This window comes from Poecilia reticulata, chromosome 2 (genome assembly GCF_904066995.2).
Source record: "Poecilia reticulata chromosome 2, P_reticulata-male-v2, whole genome shotgun sequence".
Classification (NCBI taxonomy): Eukaryota; Metazoa; Chordata; class Actinopteri; order Cyprinodontiformes; family Poeciliidae; genus Poecilia; species Poecilia reticulata.
In genome coordinates this window covers 29,189,177-29,210,503 of record NC_088831.1, presented here as the reverse complement: position 1 = coordinate 29,210,503, position 21,327 = coordinate 29,189,177, and the positions used below count along the sequence as shown (strand labels likewise).

Here is a 21,327-nt window from a genome sequence, read left to right as displayed (position 1 = left end):
CTGTCCCTAAGTTATGACTATATTTTATGAGACAGAATCTGTAAAGATAAATAAATACATAAATAAAAAAAATGAGCTCCTCCATCTCCTTCCGGAGTTACTATTGTCATCTGCAGAAATGCGCCGCTCCTGGTCAGAAACAACCAATAAAGAGCCAGGAGGAAGGTCTTGGCACTGTGGGTCATCCACATGTACTAGCTGCTCAATGTGCTAATGGCAGAGAAGTAACGCAGATGAAAACCATTAATCAAACGCCATTGGTGGCCATCCTAACAAGCCTGAGCATTCAAGACAAGCTCAGGTGTCGGAAGAAGCTGTAGAGCTGCAGAAAGTCAGGGGGAGAGAGTGAGCAGCGCATGCACAAGCTTGATTGACTGCACTAAGACCTTCCTTCAGGTTCTGATTGGTTGTTTCAGACTGAGCTGTGTATTTCTGCAGTTTTCAATACTGAGGCAGGTGTGCAAAATGAAGACGGACCCAGACAAGCTAATCAGAGGGAAAGTGGAACAGGTGTGGTGGGAAGAAAGCAGGGAAACTGAGGGAAAAGAGGTTAATTATTACAAAAGAAGATGAACTCAAACTCAAAGAATCTACAAAGCAAAGGGAAAATGTCCAGCAGTAATTCAGGAGACATACACTCAAATATACAAGGAACAGAGCATGAAAATGAATTCAGAAATTAAACTCAGCTAAATGAGCTATGGCAACAACACAGAGAAATGAATAGGACCAGACATATTGAATATAAATATAAAACAGAAAGTTTCTTTTTTTTTATGATGTGACTTATTTCATGAGAAATAAAGAATTAAAAGGGGGATGATTTTTTCTAAGACAAGCTTGCAGACTTGAAATGGTGATTTTAATCAAAAAGCACTTCAATAGAGGTTTAGATGCAGTTTACAGTAAAAAATAAAAATAAAAAAATCACAAGCCACACTTTTGTGTAAGCATCACAAACATCTCCAGTATTCACACATTTTTATTCAAGCTGCAGAGTTTACTGAGACGTGATAAACTTTTAATCAGCATTCCTGCACGCAGACTGATACAGCATAAGCTCGGGGAGCGACGCGCTGTTTGCGCCTGCCTTGTCCTGTGACAGGAAGACCTATCAGGTGCTAAGCCCCCCCTACCCCCCTCTCCTCCGACCCCCTAACTCCTCCGCCCCTCCCCCCACCCCCACCTCCATCCCTCCTTCTCTCGCTCTCTCTTCTCCTGACCTCATTCTGTCATCTTCGTTTTCCTTCCTCCCCACTCTCAGGTCTTTCGTAAAGTGTCTCCATGCATTACACATTTAACAATGTATTAAAAATAGGCCACCATCAATCAGTTCTTTCAGCGGCAGAGACTGAATCTTCTCGTGGCACCAATTTGATATGTTTTTCTCCAGGTTCAAGGAGGAAATGACAGCGGTAAACTTTTCACACACTGCACATCACGCTGGAATGAAAGGAGCATTTTAAGTGATTAGAGAGCGCTCCGAAGTAATTTTGAATTCACATTTCTCTTAACGTACACACAAACATACATGTATATACATATATTATTATTCATGCATGTAAGCCTTAAAGCTGTGACAGGATACATGTTGATGGGTGCCAAGTCAACACTGCATCCAAAACAGTGATTTAAGGAGCGTGATGCATGATACAGGAAAGGTACAAGGTGAAGCCTGATGTAATGGTTGGAAGCGAGTCAAGCCTCAGGGGCAAATAATAGTGCGAACAGTCTCACTCCAGGTTGCTCACGCCAAAGCAGATGTTCAGCTGACGACAGCATTACAAAAGACAGTGCCCCGCGTTACTCAGAGGCTCCCTGCGTTATCGGGTTGGCATGTCGGAGGCTGTCGAGCTGCAGACAGGAGGCCCCGGTTTGGTATTTGTTTTGAACGCCATACTTATTTATTGAAGAACTATAGACAGGATCAAAAAGTATTTTCACGGTTCCACGGGACTTTTGTTAACACAGTAAGGTGTTAACAGGTGGAGGCTCCTTGTGAGCTTTGATGTTGCTGCTTTGCTCTGAGGCTTGATCCTGCATTCTGGACTTCAAAACAGACTGTGCTTCATCGCTGGCACGGGCTTGAAGAGGCAGACACAGACTGCACAGACATGCCTGGAGGACCACACGGACAAAAAAATAAATAAAAAATTCAGCTAGCACACGTCAACATCACAGGGAGAACATCTTACTCCTGTCGTGTAGAACTGATCCACAAAACAAGACTGAATTAGTTTAGAGAGGTGGATATTATAATAAAATGGATCTGTTTTATTTATTTAGTTATAGTACCACACTAGCAGTGTAGCAAAAAAAAACAACAAACAACAAATGTTAGATGTGAACTGTTGTGGTAACCTAATGCAAGTCAAAATGAATCTGTGACTATTTCCAATATCTTCCTCTGCGCTTGTAGTACAATAAAGAGCTCTAAATGGCTCGTCTTCAAAAAATGCCTGCAAGTAACATTTTCTTCTTCATAGCACGTCAGTTTGATTCACAGACTATCTGGTAGATTGCCAAGTGACGTTTTTTTTTTTTTTCCGTGATAATGTTTTTCCAGGTCATTTTCACTTATTACCCCCTGAGGTGTGCAGTCTAGCAGCAGTCTTTACAGACATGACTCCATTACGATGTCCCACACACACACACGCACGCACACACACAGCTCATTCAACAGACACCTGCAATGTTCTTAACATATAGAAGTCTTGTCTGAACCATGGCAATGCTCACCTTGAAACATCTCTTGAATCTTTTGCTGACGATGTACAGTGCAATGGGGTTGATGCAGGAGTTCAGCGAAGCCATGTTAATGCCGAAATAGTCAAGGATGAGGAAGGCGCTGGAATGGAATGGATACTTTAGGAAAATGGCCTGCAGTACCTTGCATGAGAATTTCATTTCATGTCCTTTTAAACTGCTCCGTAGGTTTTCGTGCTATAGTCACAAACTAAACAGTATTTATTGAAATTGCGTGGGATAAACAACATAAATTACAGAGTAGACATGAAAGAAAAAAAAGAATAGGTTATTTTAAATGTGAAAAGTTTAGTGTGAAAGCATTTTGATTTCGGGGAATCAAAACACTTTCCTCTTACATTTGAATTGTAGATATTTACAGCTCTTTCAGAGTTATCATAAGTTTCCTGTTTTGGTAGATTTGCCATACCATTTACTTCATCAAACAATGGATTGGACTTTATTCTAAGAATTGTTTGGACCTCGGGATGTCATCTTATGACCAGGAAGTGGATTAGTGGATCATTCATACAAATGATGAATTTTTATACAAATTTCATCATTTGTTTACAAATGGTGAAATTTATACATTTCATCATTTTCACCTTTAATTCTGTGGTTGTGTGACAAAATGCGACACTTTTTACAGGTTATGAATAGTTTAGTGAGTGACTCCATTATAGTTTAAATTAAAAAAAAGTAATAACAATGCTCACCTAAGTAGCTGGCACCTGTTTGGATCCTTCTCATCATATATGGTCCATTTCAGGATTCTGCTGAGGTACAGGGGTAACCAGCACAGCGCAAACACGGTAACCAGGCAGAAGACAGTTTTGGCGACTTCTCGCCTCTTTGAAAGGAAAGATTTAACACACATTCAAATTAAAATGGATGCGGTTATAGGTTACACAATGAGACTGAAACTAGAGGATAATCTTATAACCTGTTTAATGTGGTCACTTAATGTATTCTCTGTGTTTCTCAGCATCTTTCTGGTCATCAACGTGTAGAAAACTGCAGTCCAGGTTAGTGGCATGCAAAAGTAAAAGCCAAAGAGCCACCAGTCCTTTATAGATTTATAAAACTGTAAATTAAACAAGACACATGGCAGAAAAACCGTCATTGTCCGTGGCAACGGGACAGCACCAACAGTACAATACTGATGCCCGTATTTATAGGTCAACGGGGACATCAATAAAAGCATCCTTGACATTTCAAGGCTTGCATTTGATAAAATTTGAAATCTTCTGTTTACTTTGTGCTGCTGAACAGCACGACATTACCTGCATGAACTGTGTGGTTTGGATGGGGTGAAGCAGACATATCCTCAGATGCTTCTCTTTATAGTCCATTGTTATCATATCAAAGCCGACAATTTCAGGGACAGCCAGCAGGATGGAAAAAACCCATATCAGGGTTATTTCAATCGTTGTCCGCACAGAAACCCAGATGCCTTTGATTTGATTCCAGGATACAACAGCGCGGTATCTGCAAAATCAATGAGAAAATGTCATGGCTTGGGGAACTTTTTTTTGTCTGCGGCAATGAACAATTTTTTTTCTTCCATTTTTTTCTAGCTGAAGAGCATTTCAAGGACTACCGCTGAACAAAATGTGTCTGCTTGATGAAATACAGATTGTAGCATCAAAACACTCTTCTCACGGAGGCGACGAAACAGCGCAGCTTATCTCCCTACCTGTCAACACTCAAGGCACATAAACTCAACACAGTAATCCCAACAGAAGTTTTTTGGATGAAGGGGACAAGTTTGCATATTATTAAACCAAATGGCCAATCCTCTGCCAGCAGCTGCAACAAAGACAAGGACAATTCGGTTAAGAGAAAGAAGAAGGATATCAGGATCGAAGTCTTAAAACAGAACAGAATGCAGAAAAGCAGCATAGGGTGCAATGTGTTTTTCTCAATGCTCTTACACAGCATACGGCAAATAACTCACCCTGTATGAGTTGATTGGAATGTCTATCACAATGTGGATCAGATCCCCTACAGCAAGGCTCGCAATGATAATGTTAGGTCCACTTCTCATGGTTTTGTTTGCATATATGACTTTCAACAGAGCAGAATTCCCCACGATTCCAACAGCAAACACCACCACAGAGACCATAATGTTGACATATTTGAAGGCGCCTCTGATTCCAGCAGACTCTAAGCACATGGGGGGCTGTGCTATTTTTCCTCCCGTTGCTTGGGTTGGAAGAACCGAGATGTTGGATTGCTGCTTCTCCAGTGCCGAAAGACCAGGGGAAGCCGTTTCATACGGCGTGATTACAGAGAGTGGGTCTGAATGCTGATCACTGGCCTGTAATGCTACAAATATATTTCCAAAACACAGAAGGAGAGTCACGGTCCTCATTGTTTCTGATTTCCTTAATAAAATCCTGAAGGGGATTTTGCTAAATCTGGGCTAAAAAAAAAAGAGAAAAAAAATGCAATAATTAGCATATATTGCCTTTAGATTTGCAGCAAAGCCATTGAGGTAATGGAAAAGGATTAATTTAATTTCCTGATCAAAAGGCAGAAAGAAATGATCAAACGGAGCTGAAATAGTGTGATACAGTGAATTATTTCAGCCTACCTTCAGTTTTGCACACTCTGTGTGAAGCAAGTCGCTGTAAAACCTTAAGAAAAAATAGACTTTATACTTAACACAAAAGACGGCGCTCTGTTGTTGTGCCTGTTACGAACGTTCATATCCAACTGAGAGAAATCAGGGTTTTATAGACTAAAGTATTGTTGTCAGCATTACTCATCTATCTGTCAGTCATGACTGTAATTACTCCCCTCGATGCATCATTCTGAATGAAAGGGTGGTGGTGAAGTGTACTGTCTGTTATCCAAGAGTGAGATCATTTCAGTCTTCAGTGGGTATAAAATTGTACAGTTTCTCCATCTTATATTTTTTTTTGGAGAATTTGGTGTCCAATACTCACTGATATAAAGTTATTTAATTTTCTCAAAGTGCTCCAAAAATGTGTATTTCAACCTTGCGAGAAATCTGTCCTCAAGCTACAAAGCATTCCACACACCCTTTCAAGTCGCTGTAGATTAAAGTAACGAACAGAAGTGGGGAAATAATCTTTTGAAACTATGTGACATTTTTGATGATCTTGATGCACAGATACTGCCAGGCAACGGCGCTTGAACAAAAACAAATAGGATAGGGGATCGGAACTGTAGCGTGTTCAGTCAGCTTTCTCTGGAGACTCTGCTTCGTTTGACATATCACGTTTTGAAAACATGAGTCTCTCTCCGTCCCAGGAAGAAGCTGCCTCTTCCTCTCCTGAGAGTCCCAGAGAAGGTGACTTCTCCTCTCGACAGCTTTATGACAACTCGGAGAGCCTGGAGGAGCATGAGACATGTGACGACAAGAGAGGCCCCATTGTTAATAACGTACCCGACAACTACTCCAGCTCCCCTTCCGAAGCTCAGATCTGTGCTTCGCCGGTGACAAATGACCTTGAGAATGTACGTGCTGGCATTTCTTCCAAGGAGCAGATTGAAGAAAGTGAGTTGGAAATGGGGGTGGGGGGGGGGAGAATGTGACAAATATATGGAGTCAGTCTGTCTTTATGCTCTACATGAATCTAATTTTCTGTTTCTTTGGCGGGTAGGCCACTCGAGTAAACCAGAAGATTCAAGTTCACCGTTGTTAGAAGAGAAACTGTAAGAAAGTAGTAATGTAGGAATATTTATTTTATTTTTTTTCTCTTTTGCTCGTTGATGGCTATATGTATTGTTTACTGTCATTGTCTTCCTATGTCTGATTTTAAACACCATTAGATTTACTTTTTTAACCTGTTCAAAACCGTTCTTTTTTTAAAATCCTTAAAAGTTATAAAGTCTAAAAATCACTCAGAGTAAAATGCATTCAAGTTGTCTTGTATATTGCAAAAAGGGCTTTAGATACCCGTTCTCCAATTACACATGATCTCAATTCTTCGCATTCCTCATGTTGCATGCTTGTAATCGTTTTGTACTCCTGCAGTTAGATATCATTTCAATGACTTATGGAAACAAATGTTCTTCAAATATTGAAATTTCATGCATAATTGAATTAAGATTTCAAATTATGGCCTTATTTCTGTTAACTGTGGTTCTGATTCCAGTTTGAGTCAGGTAACTCACAAAATGTGACCCAGAATTATGGAGCACAAGATTGTAAAAAATAAAATAAAATATGGAAATCACAAGGGGGCTTCTAAAATCAAAAACCTGAGCTCATTATTATGAAGAATTGTCACAAAAACACCAATGGAGACATGCAAAAAAAAAAAAAAAAAAAAAAACTCTGCTCAGCCTTTTTAACAAGTTTGATTGCTGGAATGCCAATAATGATTATTTCCACGGGTTTTTAAGAAGGATCTGAATCACTAAAAAGTATGTTATCTTAAAATTGATACTTTAATTTACATAGTTTTTTTAATCTTCCGAGAGATAACCGTCTCATTTACCATAAAATAACAAACTTATTGGTGGAATTTAGATCGTTTTAAATCTAACTATCCAAGTTAGAAATAATTTCTAGTTGAACTATAGATGAGTTGCCATGGAGTTAAATTGTTAATTGTACAGCTGCAAAAACTAGCAGTTGTAATAATACAAATTTGTAACAAATGTTATCCATACATTTACTAATTGATTATATGGTACAGTACAAAAAGAATTGTGCACCTCATCAGTAAAAATAGACCATAAGTTGAAGATGTGTCTTGGAACTAAACTTTCAAACTTTTTAGTAAGTGTGTTAAGGACACATTGAAAATAAATTTTCAGGACAAATAAATTATTTTAGCAAATGGAAATTTGTAAAAATAATAATTCAAGATTCAGTTTTTGTACATTCACCTATTCACAGATTTTTTTTGGAATGTGACACCAAATTATTTATGAATTGTATTGTTTTTTTTTTTTTAATTCAGCATATCGTTTATGAATATGATCTAAAATATTCGAAAGAAAATTAATCTTTGGAGCTGCGGGCATAATACGTATGAGCAATGCTACGTGGCATGCTATTGGCTAACCAATACAGGAGCGTCATTTGTTTTTCTTTGATGGTGATTGGCTGTAGCACAGAGAGGAGAGTTCAGGGTCCTTCGAAGGACCCTTTGAAGGCCGAGAATAAACGACGACAGGAAGATAAAAACTGTGAATTCAGACAGGTCTAACCATAGACCCTATTATGTCTATGGGTCTAGCCTTTAGCTAGCTGGCTAGCTTCCACCGCAGCGTAACTCATGTTGCCTAGCAACCGTTACAGCGTGAAGCTCAGAGAGCGGCAAAGGAAAAAAAACGGAGCCGTAATTTGTTTTTCAGCCATATACTCCTGAAATCTGTAATATGCTTCACCTTTTGTAGTAAAGGCTGTTCTATAGTAAAAAAAATATATATAAAAAAAATACAAATAAAAGTCTGTTAGTTTGATTCTAAAACTTCCAAATGTGTTTTTTTTTTTTTTTTTTGGAACTTTATTTTAAATAAATAATTTGAATAAGTAAATTATTCATTTTCAAATATAGCCTTCGGATTTCAGATAAGACATTACATTTAAATAAAACTATTATGTTTAAAGGCCCAATTTTAATCAATAAAATACATTTTCTCAGGAAAAGATTAAATACTTTAGTAACATTTAGCGTTTTACAACTAGAATTAGACTGAATTAGACTGGGCGCTAAATACAGGATTAAATGTTTGATGTGTCTGGTACAATGAAAATAGTTTACTTTTTTTGTGTGTAAATTTTCAAAGATATAATACGGTAGTTTATATATATATATATATATATATATATATATATATATATATATATATATATATACACCTTCTGTTTTGCTTTGCATTCTGTTTTACTGTAGCATGGATTTTCTCTTGTTCATTTCTTGCACATTGGCTTTGTCTTCATTTTTTTTATTTGCCCACACCTGTGTTCCAAGTTTTGAATAGTCCTTTACCAGCGTTTTAGTCATCCCCCATGTTCTACCTGAACTATAAGACTTTCTTTGTTCTCTGGTCATTTCCTGCTTTATACCTGTTCAAACAGGCTTTTTAGAATTACATTTTTTATTGGGTATGTGTATTTACCAATGGTGCAACAGGTACGTACCTCCTTTGGCAACCAATGTTTTAATACTTTATTTCTCTAACTTTAAATTTAAAGGAGGTTGATTGAGTCCAATGAATAATATTTATAAAGATTATAAAATTTTATTTTGAAGAGAAAGGTCCAAACAAGGATCAGAATCTCAGTCAATCTAAAGTGTTATATAGAGGTTTAGGTTTTCAAATAAAAATATTCAGAAAGTAGGATAGAACAAAATGACCATATATTGATTAAAAAAAAATGCAGATACAATTTTGCAAATGTTTGATTTGACCTCAAATTGTTTCTTACCTATTTACTAAACCATTGGAACTTTGCTGAGATCAACTGTTGTAGCTAAGAGTTTAATACACAAATAATCTAATCTTACATTATAGTGTTTCTATTACTCATTAAAAACTAATATCTCATATTTTTATTGTCCTTATTTTTGTCCCAACATTTCACACATTGGCCTCTGATACTTCAATGTGATGAAAGTAACACATATCTACTTAATTTAAGTGCATCTTACTTCAGAGAATTTTGCAACATGTCCTATGTTCATTTATTGAGGTTCTGATTCCCCAAGGGGGACTTTTGAAAATATCCTCTCCTAATATCAATGTGAACTAACACATTTCTTTACATATGAAAATTAAAAATAACTCGTTTTTAAATGAGTACAACACTCCCTTCTCCAGGCATTATAAGGTTACACATGAAGGCTACAAAATGTTTTGTAGCAATTGGCTTTTTTTTTGTCATATCCAAGCCTGAGATAAACAGATCAAACTGCAAAAGTGCAAATAGAGAAAGAACCCATGTCTAAAATAATACAATATGTCCCTGAACTCCAATAAATAAAGATAACCGATATCCTTTCTGTCTATGCACTTTCAATGACCATGTTTCTGCTCCTGGGTCAAACCAAAATAACTGTAACTGGCCTCCTTTTGGTGCATATGGTTTATTGAAGTTTCAGAAAGGAAAAAAAAAAAATTACAGTTAACTAAGCAGACTGAGCACTTTATATCACTGGTGGTTTGTCAAAGCTGGCTAGAAAGATTTCCCAGAAGGGTGTGGACTCATGCATAATCAGCTGAAAATGTCACGTGGACGACATGAAAGAGTTTGGGGTGAAAAGACAAAAACTGCAACACTTTGAAATCTCCTAGGCCAATATAGTAATAACAAAATGACATGTAGTTTAGCTTTGCCTCAATTTTAACCAGTAACAATTCTGACTTAGGAGAGAAGCTGCTGCAATGTGACCAGACTTAAATCAACGTAGAAAATAGATTGAGTTTGATCAAATACATTCAAGATGTTTATTTTTTCTGAGGTAGACAGAACATGTCATTAGTGACCGCTGCAGCTGATCTGTATCAGCAAAAGCTGTACTTTGCATGCTGACATGTTGCTTCAGAAGTATTTCAGACAGTTGAATGAAACTGTAGCTGAATCCTGTCCCTCTGTTCTTCCAAGCAGCCCAGACTCACCGCATTTCATGGAGGTCTGCTCACTGGATGGAAGATTTATTACGCTGGTGAGCACTGAAACGCAGACAGATTGGGAGAAGGTGGAGGAGTGCTTCTCTTGCAGCTGTCAAGGTAAGCTGCGTCATCAGTTTTGGTGAGAATGGGTCACCTGTTCCTACCCCCATTTTTGCCTCCCATGACTTATAGACATCTGTCAGATTCCTAATTATTTCTCCGTGGTGCAGTTCAAAAGAAACCGGAGACTCTCCAGATGTGGCAAGAGGAAGTGTACAGGGACTCTGTCGTGGTGTATTTGGAGGTAGGCTGCTCAAATCAAAAGATATCTGGGTTATGTAAACAAGTCAAGCCAAAGCGCATGCTTTTGTTCAAATAAACATGCATGAATGAATAAGATCTGTATGCAATCCTCTGTATTTTGAGATCAATCAGTATTTTTTCTCTATATTTATGCAGTTTTTAGTTCACTATAATCAAAATTAATCTCTTCCTAACAACAGTCTCCTTTTTTATGTAGATCGGTGATGTCCAAAGTGCAGCCCATGGGGCCATTTGCAGCCCTAGGAATGGTTTTTTGTGGCCAGCGAATGCAATTCAACAATGATACAAATTTGGCCCACTTGTAAAAGCTGTTGATGCAGATGGACATTTAGTTTTAATTTTCAGGGCAAGATTTTCTCTGAAATTAGAAAATGAGATGCACAATGTATGCATTGTACATCTTTTAATTACCAAATTGTTGGCATTTATGTTTAATTCAACAATTAGCAGAACGTCACTCAACAACTTTTACTCAAAAGTAGGCTTCAGCACAGTCGTCAAGCAAAACACATAAACCCAGAAAACATGTTGGAAATGTGTTTTAATAATGCAAATGGCGGGGATCTTCGATTTATTTATTTTTTTGGCTCTACAATAACCTACAAATAACCTTTTTATATTAACATCGGACTAATTAGTTCATTAGATTTAAATATTACATGTCGAATGGGTAAAAATAAAGGTAATTGAAAATAAAAAAAGTGATTTTGCAATTTTAGTTATTAAAAACTCTTCCAGCTTTGTGGCCTTGATTACTGTCAAGTTGTTGATCGTGGCCCACGTTGCACAACGTTTGGACATCACTGATTCAGATTATTTGTCATTTTTGATCAGCAATCAATGTGGGATTTTTTTTTTGCTGAAGTTTTCTGTTTCACATTAGGATGCAGGAGAGGAGGCGTACGAGGGTCTTCATCTGGGACTCCCTCGTGTCATAGCATGCAGGCGAGAGCCAAAATTTGCTCCTCGTGTTTTCCAGGTGGTGCCAAGCAAATTTAGTGCTTAGAAAAAACAGCTATGGTCTCTTTTTTTGTTGTTGTTTTCCCTCAGTGATAGTGTGGAGGCTATAATATCTGAAGTGAAAGGTGATTGTGAATCTGTTCTTCTAGGTGGAGCTTCCAAGAATTAAGTTTAGGAGGAAGAAAATTCTTTCTAAAAAAACTCCCACCAAAACTCTGTGTGAGTTCTGTCAGCAGAATCAGCGTTATCGGCGTTCACTGTCCATTTCATTCATCACATCAGAGAAAGAGGAGGCCCTCTTAGACAGAGTGAGTGTACCTTGTTTTACTTTACATCAATTCATTAGAAATGATTACACCGCAGCTAACCTTTACAAAATGACAGGATCGCCTCAAAGCTCACTGGTGAGTAGCACCAGCAGTGGAAAAAATGAAGAAACAAAAAATTGTCAAAATTGTTTCATCTAGGACATCTATTATGAGGAAGCTAAAGAATTTGAAGAAATCTTGGAAAAGGAAAAGGAGAGACTGGAGCGGAAATACACTGGTATGTCGGTTGAGATGGATGAATCTATGTCTATGAACAGACAGGAGTGGGAGACTGAAGACGAAGCACATAGAGGAATGTGAGTGGTCCAGTACTCTCTTTATACTGCAATTCAATGGACGGTACTGTTTGCAGAGCATACAGAACTTTAAAAAAAAAAAAATAATCCTCACATTTTTTTTTCCTTCAGATTTTACCACGTTACAATCACAAACTTGAATGCATTTTTGGGAGAGTTGATGTGATAGGCCAACAAAAAGTTATGATACCTGGGTTTCAATTTTTTTCAAGAGGGTGGGTGGCCTTTGCAGTGGTTATTCTGTAAAATCAACTTTTTCTGAGCTATACGTCACAATATATAATTCCCCATGGCAGGGCGTTCATAAACACTTGCAAATGCAAAGCCCCTTCCTCACTCACTTCTGCCAGACTAGTGGAAGCAGCAACAAGCAAACACCTGGTGGAAATGAGTATCTGCTGAGCTCCTCATGCAAACTGCATCTCAGTCCCAAGCTCTTGAGAGCAATTACAAACGGCATGATGGAGGGGCGTTGAGCTGAAGGGAGAGAGCGGGAGCTACTTAAAGAGAACAGGGGGCAATTTCAAAGCAGCCAGATTGCAAAAGAAAGTTATCAGATTGCATCTCATAAATGCAGAGGAAACATCTAAACTTTTGGCTTTAATACTGCACCATAGAGATCCACAGCTAATACTATTAATTTCCTCCACAAATTCAGCCTTTCCAAAAGAACGGCCAAAAAAAAAAAAAGCCATTTTGTTGGTTTAGCAAGAAAGACTTGCATTTTTCCACATCAGACCAATATTGAATATTGGGATGATAATCCATGCTGTTGTCAGAGTTCATAGATGGAGCTGAGCTGTCAGAGCATCAAAAACTTGAGACAGGCACCAGAGATTACATTTCCAACAGGACAATGATTTTTATACACATAGAATTGAATGAGAATAGTTTTGATCAAAACACAAATGTGTTTGAATGGGCCAAAGTCTAGACCTAAATCTAGTAAAGGATCTGTAGCAGAGTTTGCCAATCCAATCTCAGTGAGATTAACCTTGTTTTGCAAAGAAGAACGGGCAAACGTTTCAAAGCAAAGCTGGTGCAAAGACTGGCAGCTGTAAAGTGAGCAAAAAGTGATTCAACAAAGTATTAACTTAGAGGATGTTGAATAAAAATACACACTGACCTTTTCAGATTTGTGTTTTTAAAAAGCAAAACTGGGCATCCTATTCCTCTGTTTCCACTACTATGCATTACTATGTGCTGATCTACCACACAACATTAAAAAGGCCGTCAAGTGATGGTAAATCTTTTACCACCGCTATGTAGTGGTTGTTGTTATGTTTTACGCTATGCAGTGGTCGATTAAATTTCACTGTTACATCTGTTGTGTAAACTATCTGGATTTTCTAATGTAGGATGAAACGTTTGCATCACCAGAGAAAAAGACGATTTGAGGCCACAGGTATGCAAGTAAACTCCTTCAGAAAAAGAGGCCAACGAGATTCTGTGAAGCACGTTGCATACTAAACCTCTTACTAAAGAGATACAATGAATGGATGTTCCCCTTTTGTTGCTCAGGCTCGTTTACAATGGCAAAGGATGCAAGATATGACATTCTAAGTTCTCCAGAGAAAGCGATTGCAACTAGCATTCTAGTGTCAAGGTTGCAAGAAGAGCTAACTGAGGAACCAAGGGTATGTATGTTGTATGTGTGCTGCAGCTCTAGTCTTTCCAAAACAGTCATTTGTGTCTAATCAAAAGTGAAATTGTGGGGAGGGGGGGAAATAACAAAATGAGGGAAAGGGCTAAATACGAATTTTGATTGTCGTGTTGTAAAATATATTTAAGGATATCTAAAACTGTGTATTGTGTTGCAGACAACCAGCGTAATACAGAAATTCTACAAAGATGGGCGTATTTTCCTGATCAAGTATGTCGATGAATCAGGTGGTGTTTAGTATCCTTTGTGTTCCGGTGAAAAAAAAAAAAAGTAAAAGAAAAGAAGATACATTACCTATGAGAAAGAGTTTGCACATTGTTAATGGTTCTTAATAGAAAAAAAAAAGTTATCCTTCTGGGAATCCAGCCATCGTAATAATCCCAGCAGAATATCCTCACTTCACTTACGTAATCCTTGAGGACAAGGACACGAAGCCCAGAATGATAGGCATTTTCACACCTAAAGGCTGCGCTACGTGCTACCATTCCAATGGATTGATGTGGTAACTATTTCTTGATTAATTATTTTGAAGCATAAATTAACTTCTACATTACTTCCAAAATGTGCTTTGCTGCCAACTTCTGCTGTGGTGTCTTTACATGTAAGCAATCTGTTACAGAACAACTGCAGGTAAACAACAAAAAACAAAAAAAAGTGGCAAAATAAATATTTACATCTTTGATGGGTTACGGTTGTCGTATCGTTCCCTTATTCTTTCAAATCCGAGGGAATTACTTTTTATATTTTTATTCTTTTAAATCACTGAGAGCACATTCATGGGAACCGTATGGTACGTTGACAATTAGGTTAGGGAGGTAAAAATCAAGATATCATCTAATAACAAGTACTTGTTGATCATGAAAGGATATACCCAGATAATGTGTTACTTCTAAAACCCCAAAACCATACATGATTCACCCTCGGTGGTGTTGTTAATCCTCTGATGTTTCTTTGGTGTTTAGTTGTGGCTCCAGCAGAAGGCTTTGGATTTTTCAGACTTTTCTTAAGAAGGTGTTTGGTGGTGGTCTCACATTTTGATTACTCAGCCACATTTGTCTCGATTCGTTGCGTGCTGCTAATTTGATTTGCATTATTGAAAGTGCAGCCACAAGTAGTGTTTCAAGTATGTCTTTATTGCCAGGCGATCAATCAAGAAGTTACTCAAAATATTAATTGGAATGTAGGTATTTATGTGAGCCTGTATGTGTCCAGTTCTTTCAACTCAGTAGTGATACGATGTTACCACTGAGGATAAAAGAATGATTGACATAATCATTGACTTTGTGATATTTGTGCTGAACTTCAGAGTAAAACTATAATTGTTAGGAATCTTTGTTCTGGCATTTGGTTAATAGTTACATATTTGAGAGATATTCTGCTTTTTTGTTTTGTTTTTTTCTGATTTTGCTTTTATATGTTCTTAAAGGTTGAACATAACCTCTAGTGGAGGTGTCTGCTTCGGGGAGACGGGCGAGTTGAGGAGGCGTTGGAACTGGCTGTATTTTGACCCACATGTGCACAACCTTCCATTCAAGCCCCTCATCTTCGCCATGGGGCCATGCATCTCTATCCACATACATTCACAAGAGTGTGTGTATGTGAACTTCATGTACAAGGAAAACCATGTGCGTTTCAGCGTTGGCTCGAAGCTCGAGGTGGGTCAGCACAGATGCAAAACACATTGTACATGTTTTGATAAGGTGTTTTCTTCACTGTGAAATGTGTGATGAAGGCACAGCAGCCATGGCTTACTGATGAAAAAACAGTGCATTAAAAAAAAAGTTGTTTTTTTTCCCCCCCTTCTTTTTTTTTTTAATCTTAAATACAGATCATTTGCCCAGAAAGCCATGCACAGCTAGGCCAAAGCATTTTGGAGAGAGAAATCAAAATTCAGAAGACAAAGATTTTCTGTCTGCTTGACCAGATGGAAACCTGCATGTCCCACCCATTGGCAAACATGCAGAACATAAAGCCACATTTCCGTTTCATCGCCCGGCTGGAAAAGCTTACCAAGCAAGTGGAAAAAAAGAAGTCACTTCAAAACACACAGCCCGCTGCAAATTAAAGGAGCAATACTAAACCCGGTTGATGATTTGTGACAGCGCCAGAGTTTACAGAATTTCAGTATGTTCAATCTTTTGAGGATCTTGTGTTTTTTTTTCTCTGTAGCGACAAAAGCAAAAATGTCACCAATCACACAAATACATAAAGAATTTATTGATTATGTATTAATTCATTTGGTAACACTTTATTTGAAGGGGGTGAGTAAGACTGTCATGACACTTTCATAAACATGACATAACATATCATGAACATAAATAAGCCTTCATGAATATTTATGACTGTTGTCATAAAGAGTCATTCGCTAAATTATGACACTTTTAATACAAAGTTGACATTATTCAAAATGTCTGTTATGACAACTTGACATTAACCAATAAATCATTACTGATATAAATTTGTTATGAAAGTATTATTGACTGCACTTTAAAAATTAGGTAACTTTATGTTATTAAAAGTAAAGTTTAAACAGTAATGATTTCTTGGTTAATGTCAAGTTGTCATAACAAAGACATTTTGAATAATGTCAACTTTGTATTAAAAGTGTCATAATTTACCGAATGACACTTTAAGACAACAGTCATAAGTATTCATGAAGGCTTATTCATGTTCATGACAGACGTTATGTCATGCTTATGAAAGTGTCACGACAGTCTTATTCACCTCCCTTCAAATAAAGTGTTACCATTAATTTAATATGTTTAAAAAGCACAATGTTTTTTTTTATTGTTTAAAAAACTGAATATTTTTTTCTGTTTTTTTAAATGAAAGAGCAGTTTTTTATTTAATATCTGCCCATCTACATTCTGCATTCTGGATCAGACTCACTATTTTGCCATGACATGGCATTTTGTTTAACATAATAGTAAAGTTAAAACAAGATATTTACAATTTAGTTTATAATATGTAAATACCATACACACTATACTTTGTGGTAGGTATGGTAGGAAATAATTTGCTCAATTAATTCCAGCAATCAATTTATCAAGGAATGCTCATTTCTACCACTTCTAGTCAAAAGAAAGCTGCTGACAAAATTCATGTAACTCACAAATTGGCAAGCATCAAAGAGCGTGCAGAAAAAAATTGGATTTCTATTTAATTGTGTAACATGTTCCAGCGTAGAGTTGCACAAATTGACAGCATGACGGCTTAATATGCAAGCAAGTCTTAACTGGAGTCAGGTGAGTTTCAGTTTATATTACAGCCTAGTCTTCAGTTTAAAAACAACAGTTCACATTTTTTAGAGAATAAACAATGTAAGACACAAACTGAACAAGTGATCTCCTTACATGAGACAACTGTAAAAACCTGTCATAACTGGTTTTGAGCTGCTTTTTACTGTGCTCAATCTGTTGCAATTTTACTTCAAAAGAAATCAGCATAGACATAACCATAATGAGAAATTATTTTTCCATTTTCTTTGCTTAATAACCCAAATGTTTAGTACCCCTTTCCTTCATTGCTATATTTGACTTTTAGTGTGTGTTTTTTGATAAGAGATGCCAACAATGTCTGTATTTTTCATCATAGAACAAAATTAAAACAAAGAGATGCTTTTGATGAATAAAAATGTTAACATCATATAATATTATAAAACAGGCACATCCCGAGTTTCAGCACCCCTGGTTTTTTTTTGTCTCAATTTGTAATTATATTGTGATTAAAGATTCCAGTAAAATTGTACTGATAAAGATTTTAAAAGATCAGCCTTAAATTAATTGTAGTACACTTTTAATTTGCCTGAAGTCATTGCGAACATTTGTTTCACTGTATTACGTTTTAGTTGTCTTGTTATAGGCAAACTACAGTGATAAGTCATTTCTATTAACAAGGCTGAAGTGTGAAAAACTCATTTTACAAAGAAGGCAGATAAAAACACTCTTGAATTAATATTGCTACGTCTTTAAAAGAAATAAAATGAAGTACCTGATTAAAAAAGGCAATTTAAGATGAAAAGAAGCTAAATATGAGTGATATCTCATTTAATTATTGCAGAACTAGTTTGACGAAACACAACTGGCTTTTGCAAATGAATATTTTACATCACTCACTGAAAGATTGGTAATTAGTTTTCTTCCCAGACTCTTTAAATAATTAAGCTTACGCAAATACTGATGGTGAGCATATATACAGTAATGGTTAGAAAAAAGGACACCCTTGATAAGTTCAAGGATATGCATGTTTAAAATGCTAAGCTCAAGTGTGCAAAAACCACACACCATGTCATTATTTATTAAAGATGAAGTCCAAATGAAAATGTTTCTGAAAAATTAAGTTAGTCTCAAAAAAGCTAGAATTTAATTAGGGTGTGCTTTATTCACAGTTGCACGACCTAATTCTAGAGGAAAATATATGAAAGGCACCGTCTTTAAGACTATCCGTTAAATCGCAAACAATTTTTCTTTTGAAATCCTTCTGACGTTTTCTTGGCCATTTATACAAACCTACTTACACTTTATACACCTCTTAAATTGTTTTTACACACTTGATTGCCATTCTCATTTAGACACTTTTCAAAAATAAAATTAAGAAACTGAAGAGAAAAACGATTGTTTTAACTGAAGATTTCATTGACAGCCATGGGAGTTTCAGAGATGATCCGTTTTAGAGGAACTTAATTTTTTTATCCATAACGCTGGTATTTTTACCTCTTTTAGGTTGGGTTCCGGTGTTAATTAATGTGTTAGACATTAAATAACACAACCATCTACCCTAACAACCAATGATGTATTCCTGATTTACGACATCTTTGTCGTTACAGTTACTGTATATGGATTTGAGGTGGATCTCTAAAAAATGGCAGAAACCTGAGCCCAACCGAAAATAATGAGCAGTAAAATGTAAATCCTTCAAAGAACTGAATGTACAGTAATTTTATTCCAAATATATCTACATGAGGCTTCAGTGCACCACTGGTGCAAAGGTAATCCACAACAGGATGATGAGATTTCAGGTAAAAGAAGTCTACTTTAAGGAACCTCTGTGTGCATTTCTCTTTGTGTCTGCTACACACACACACACACACACACACACACACACACACACACACTCACGCAGCTGCGTTATTGTTCTCTGGTTGCTAAGTTACACTAGGGGGCAAAACAGGCTGTTTTTATTTGACCGTGTTGTGCCTGACGCAACTTTTTGTGGTTTCTCTGCTCACCCCTGCTTCACAATGAGTCAAGACTATCACAGACATGATGCAAACACCGGGCTCGCCAGGCAAATCGACTGAGATGGAGACAAAAACAAATCCTGGACCTGTAAACAAACAGACGTTTGGAGAGAACTGACCCAAATCTAGAGTTAATGCACGAGAGCTAATATGGAGCCAAACTCGAGCAGGTCAGACGACATGTAACGAGGCTTGATTTAAATCGATTTATTTATTTAATGCAGCAAGAGTTGCATGCTATGTTATCTATTGCATATGAGTCACTAAAACAGATACTCACATACACGCTTTAAAGAGACGCCATAACCATATTTTGCTCACTCTCGCATTAAATTAGGCTACACTTTTCCTGTTTGGCATGAGTTAGGAGGATATAGGCTTCCTAAAGCCTGGAATGTTTTTTGGAAGTTTTTACAACCTCTTCGTATTTAGAAGTTTACATATATTGACCTAATGTTTAGTAAAAATCGCATTTTAAACTGTACTATGTGCTGTATCAAACATTTTTGAATAACTTCAAGCCTCTTAAATAACTTGCTGGAATTTCGGCTCAGTTATCTTGACATAACTTGTCTTTGACAGAGTCAGGTATGCAGGACGTCATTCCCACTCACGTTTTGCAGCGCTGGCCAAACAGTTTGTTTTTTTTAAGATTAAGATGAGGACTTTGTGACAGCTACTATAAAACAATGACATTTTTTGTTTTTGAGCGGCTTTCTAAGATGCTTTGTGGGTTTCTTAGGGTCTGTCACTTTGGAAGATTGATCTATTCCCAAGCTTTAATATCCTGATGTCTTGAGATGTTCTCTCAACATTTCCATATAATGTTCTTTTCTCATAATGGCATCTATTTTATGAACACACCCTACAAACACAGATAATCCCCTTACTTTGCAATTTGGATGGCGTTTTCAGCTTTGCAAGCTTCCTTATTTTCTCTTCAAATATAATGACGGCTGTTATGGCAAAACTTCAATATATATATTTTTTACACCAAATCGCAGGATGTGACACGAAAAAAAACAAAAGAAAAACAGGTTTTTGACCCTACCACATTTATAAATTCTGAAAAAATAGATTTTTGGATTATGCTTTGGGAGTAATGTCTTCTTTCTCTTCGAGTGACATGATGGTGTTTGATCGACTCTAGCATCAAACAAGAACTTTTGCTTAATATGGATGTTTTGCACAAACATATTTATCACCCAGACACACATCCAGCCTCCACCCTGAATTGGAAGATGGCTAGACATTGCCAGGGTGTTGATACGCATGTGAAAATGTGGACATGGCACCTTCAGTCAACAGGAAATTGTTCCCATGGATGAACCAAAAATGGTGATAGCGTATGGTTTTTCCCGTGCATCTTGCCCAATATCCACGATGTTAAGAAAAGAAAGCAGTGTGTTTGAGGTCTCTCCAAAGGTGTGCCTCCATTTACATAAAATGATGTAAGTTAAGTTGTTAGAAGCTTGCAAAGCCATGATAACATCATGACTAAGGATAATTTTAGACAGTGTATATAAATATTTGTCTTCAATTTTAAATCTGTTTTCATCCCCAAGCGAATCAACTTACTTTGACTGAATCTACAGAATAAACAACTGCATTTTATTGTATGGGTCCTTGAGTTATGCTTTGAATGTTGTTGGACTGAAAAAAAAAATGTGATAACCAAGAACTGGTTCCAGGGAAACCTCATCAGACATTTTCACAGTCCTCACTTACGATGGGAGGACTGTCACCAGAATCAACGTTGGCACACAGACGCACGAGGGCCTCGGTAAGTTTTCCTTTAATTCTTCTGTTTTAGTAAATGTTTAAATGAATGTACATTTTTAAAGATGCTTAGTATTTTTTTTTTTCCTGTCTGCAGACTATACATCAAAATATGTTTCGCTCAACGGTGAAGAAGATCATTATGACAGTTTGGAGCAGAGAACTGATGATGAGGTATTCAGATTTGTAAAGTATGTCTGCCTGCGAATGTCACTGACAGAGTCAAAGATTTACTTGGACATCCTGAGCCGGAGAGGGTTTTTCTGGCACTGACTCATTAATCTAACAAGTAAATAACACTTTGTAGAGAGCCAGTAGAAAGAAAAAAGAAAGAAAAAACTTGGGATAATTGCCATATCTGAAATATTTTGGTATTGTTCAGAGACATTTCCT

At 36.9% G+C, this 21,327-nt stretch overlaps 3 protein-coding genes across 6 annotated transcripts in view; 2 read left to right on the top strand and 1 right to left on the bottom strand.

The window, feature by feature from the left end:
* Window positions 1-1,881: 1,881 nt before the first annotated feature.
* Window positions 1,882-21,327, bottom strand: part of ednrbb (endothelin receptor type Bb) — a 25,740-nt gene continuing 6,294 nt past the window's right edge. The window contains exons 1-8 of one of the 3 annotated variants that reach the window (XM_008400307.2): window positions 5,342-5,932; window positions 4,703-5,170; window positions 4,442-4,554; window positions 4,029-4,233; window positions 3,689-3,829; window positions 3,462-3,595; window positions 2,740-2,848; window positions 1,882-2,118 (exon numbers count right to left, since the gene is read on the bottom strand). In XM_008400307.2, coding sequence (XP_008398529.1) covers window positions 1,963-2,118; window positions 2,740-2,848; window positions 3,462-3,595; window positions 3,689-3,829; window positions 4,029-4,233; window positions 4,442-4,554; window positions 4,703-5,119 — 1,275 coding nt within the window. In that variant the 5' untranslated portion in view covers window positions 5,120-5,170; window positions 5,342-5,932 and the 3' untranslated portion in view covers window positions 1,882-1,962. Of the gene's footprint in view, window positions 2,119-2,739; window positions 2,849-3,461; window positions 3,596-3,688; window positions 3,830-4,028; window positions 4,234-4,441; window positions 4,555-4,702; window positions 5,171-5,341; window positions 5,933-21,327 lie in introns of those variants that run through there. The other 2 variants (XM_008400314.2, XM_008400321.3) reach the window with 2 other exon arrangements.
* On the top strand, window positions 5,991-15,996 carry LOC103459059 (uncharacterized). Of its 2 annotated transcripts, none has more exons than XM_017303715.2 (13): window positions 5,991-6,271; window positions 6,378-6,429; window positions 10,340-10,461; window positions 10,575-10,648; window positions 11,552-11,647; window positions 11,778-11,936; window positions 12,096-12,253; window positions 13,612-13,658; window positions 13,775-13,890; window positions 14,074-14,153; window positions 14,263-14,418; window positions 15,343-15,571; window positions 15,745-15,996. In XM_017303715.2, the coding sequence occupies exons 1-13, from the start codon at window positions 6,004-6,006 to the stop codon at window positions 15,979-15,981; spliced, it is 1,794 nt and encodes a 597-aa protein (XP_017159204.2). In that variant the 5' UTR covers window positions 5,991-6,003; the 3' UTR covers window positions 15,982-15,996. The 2 variants fall into 2 exon arrangements, with proteins under 2 accessions (XP_017159204.2, XP_008398514.2); XM_008400292.3 differs by having other exon boundaries at window positions 10,337-10,461.
* The window catches only part of LOC103459053 (uncharacterized), a 10,568-nt gene continuing 8,301 nt past the window's right edge, over window positions 19,061-21,327 (top strand). Inside the window, exons 1-3 of the mRNA XM_008400279.3 lie at window positions 19,061-19,325; window positions 20,847-20,938; window positions 21,032-21,108. Of these exons, the coding sequence (XP_008398501.1) occupies window positions 19,306-19,325; window positions 20,847-20,938; window positions 21,032-21,108 (189 nt within the window). The 5' untranslated portion in view covers window positions 19,061-19,305. The remainder of the gene's footprint in view (window positions 19,326-20,846; window positions 20,939-21,031; window positions 21,109-21,327) is intronic.

Bases quoted from the DNA above. Each gene is read 5' to 3' on its own strand.
- LOC103459059 (XM_008400292.3), top strand. From the start codon at position 6,004: ATGAGTCTCTCTCCGTCCCAGGAAGAAGCTGCCTCTTCCTCTCCTGAG. The intron at 6,272-6,377 runs GTGAGTTGGAAA...TTTGGCGGGTAG, and splicing joins CAAGGAGCAGATTGAAGAAA to GCCACTCGAGTAAACCAGAA. The intron at 6,430-10,336 runs GTAAGAAAGTAG...TGTTCTTCCAAG, and splicing joins CCGTTGTTAGAAGAGAAACT to CAGCCCAGACTCACCGCATT.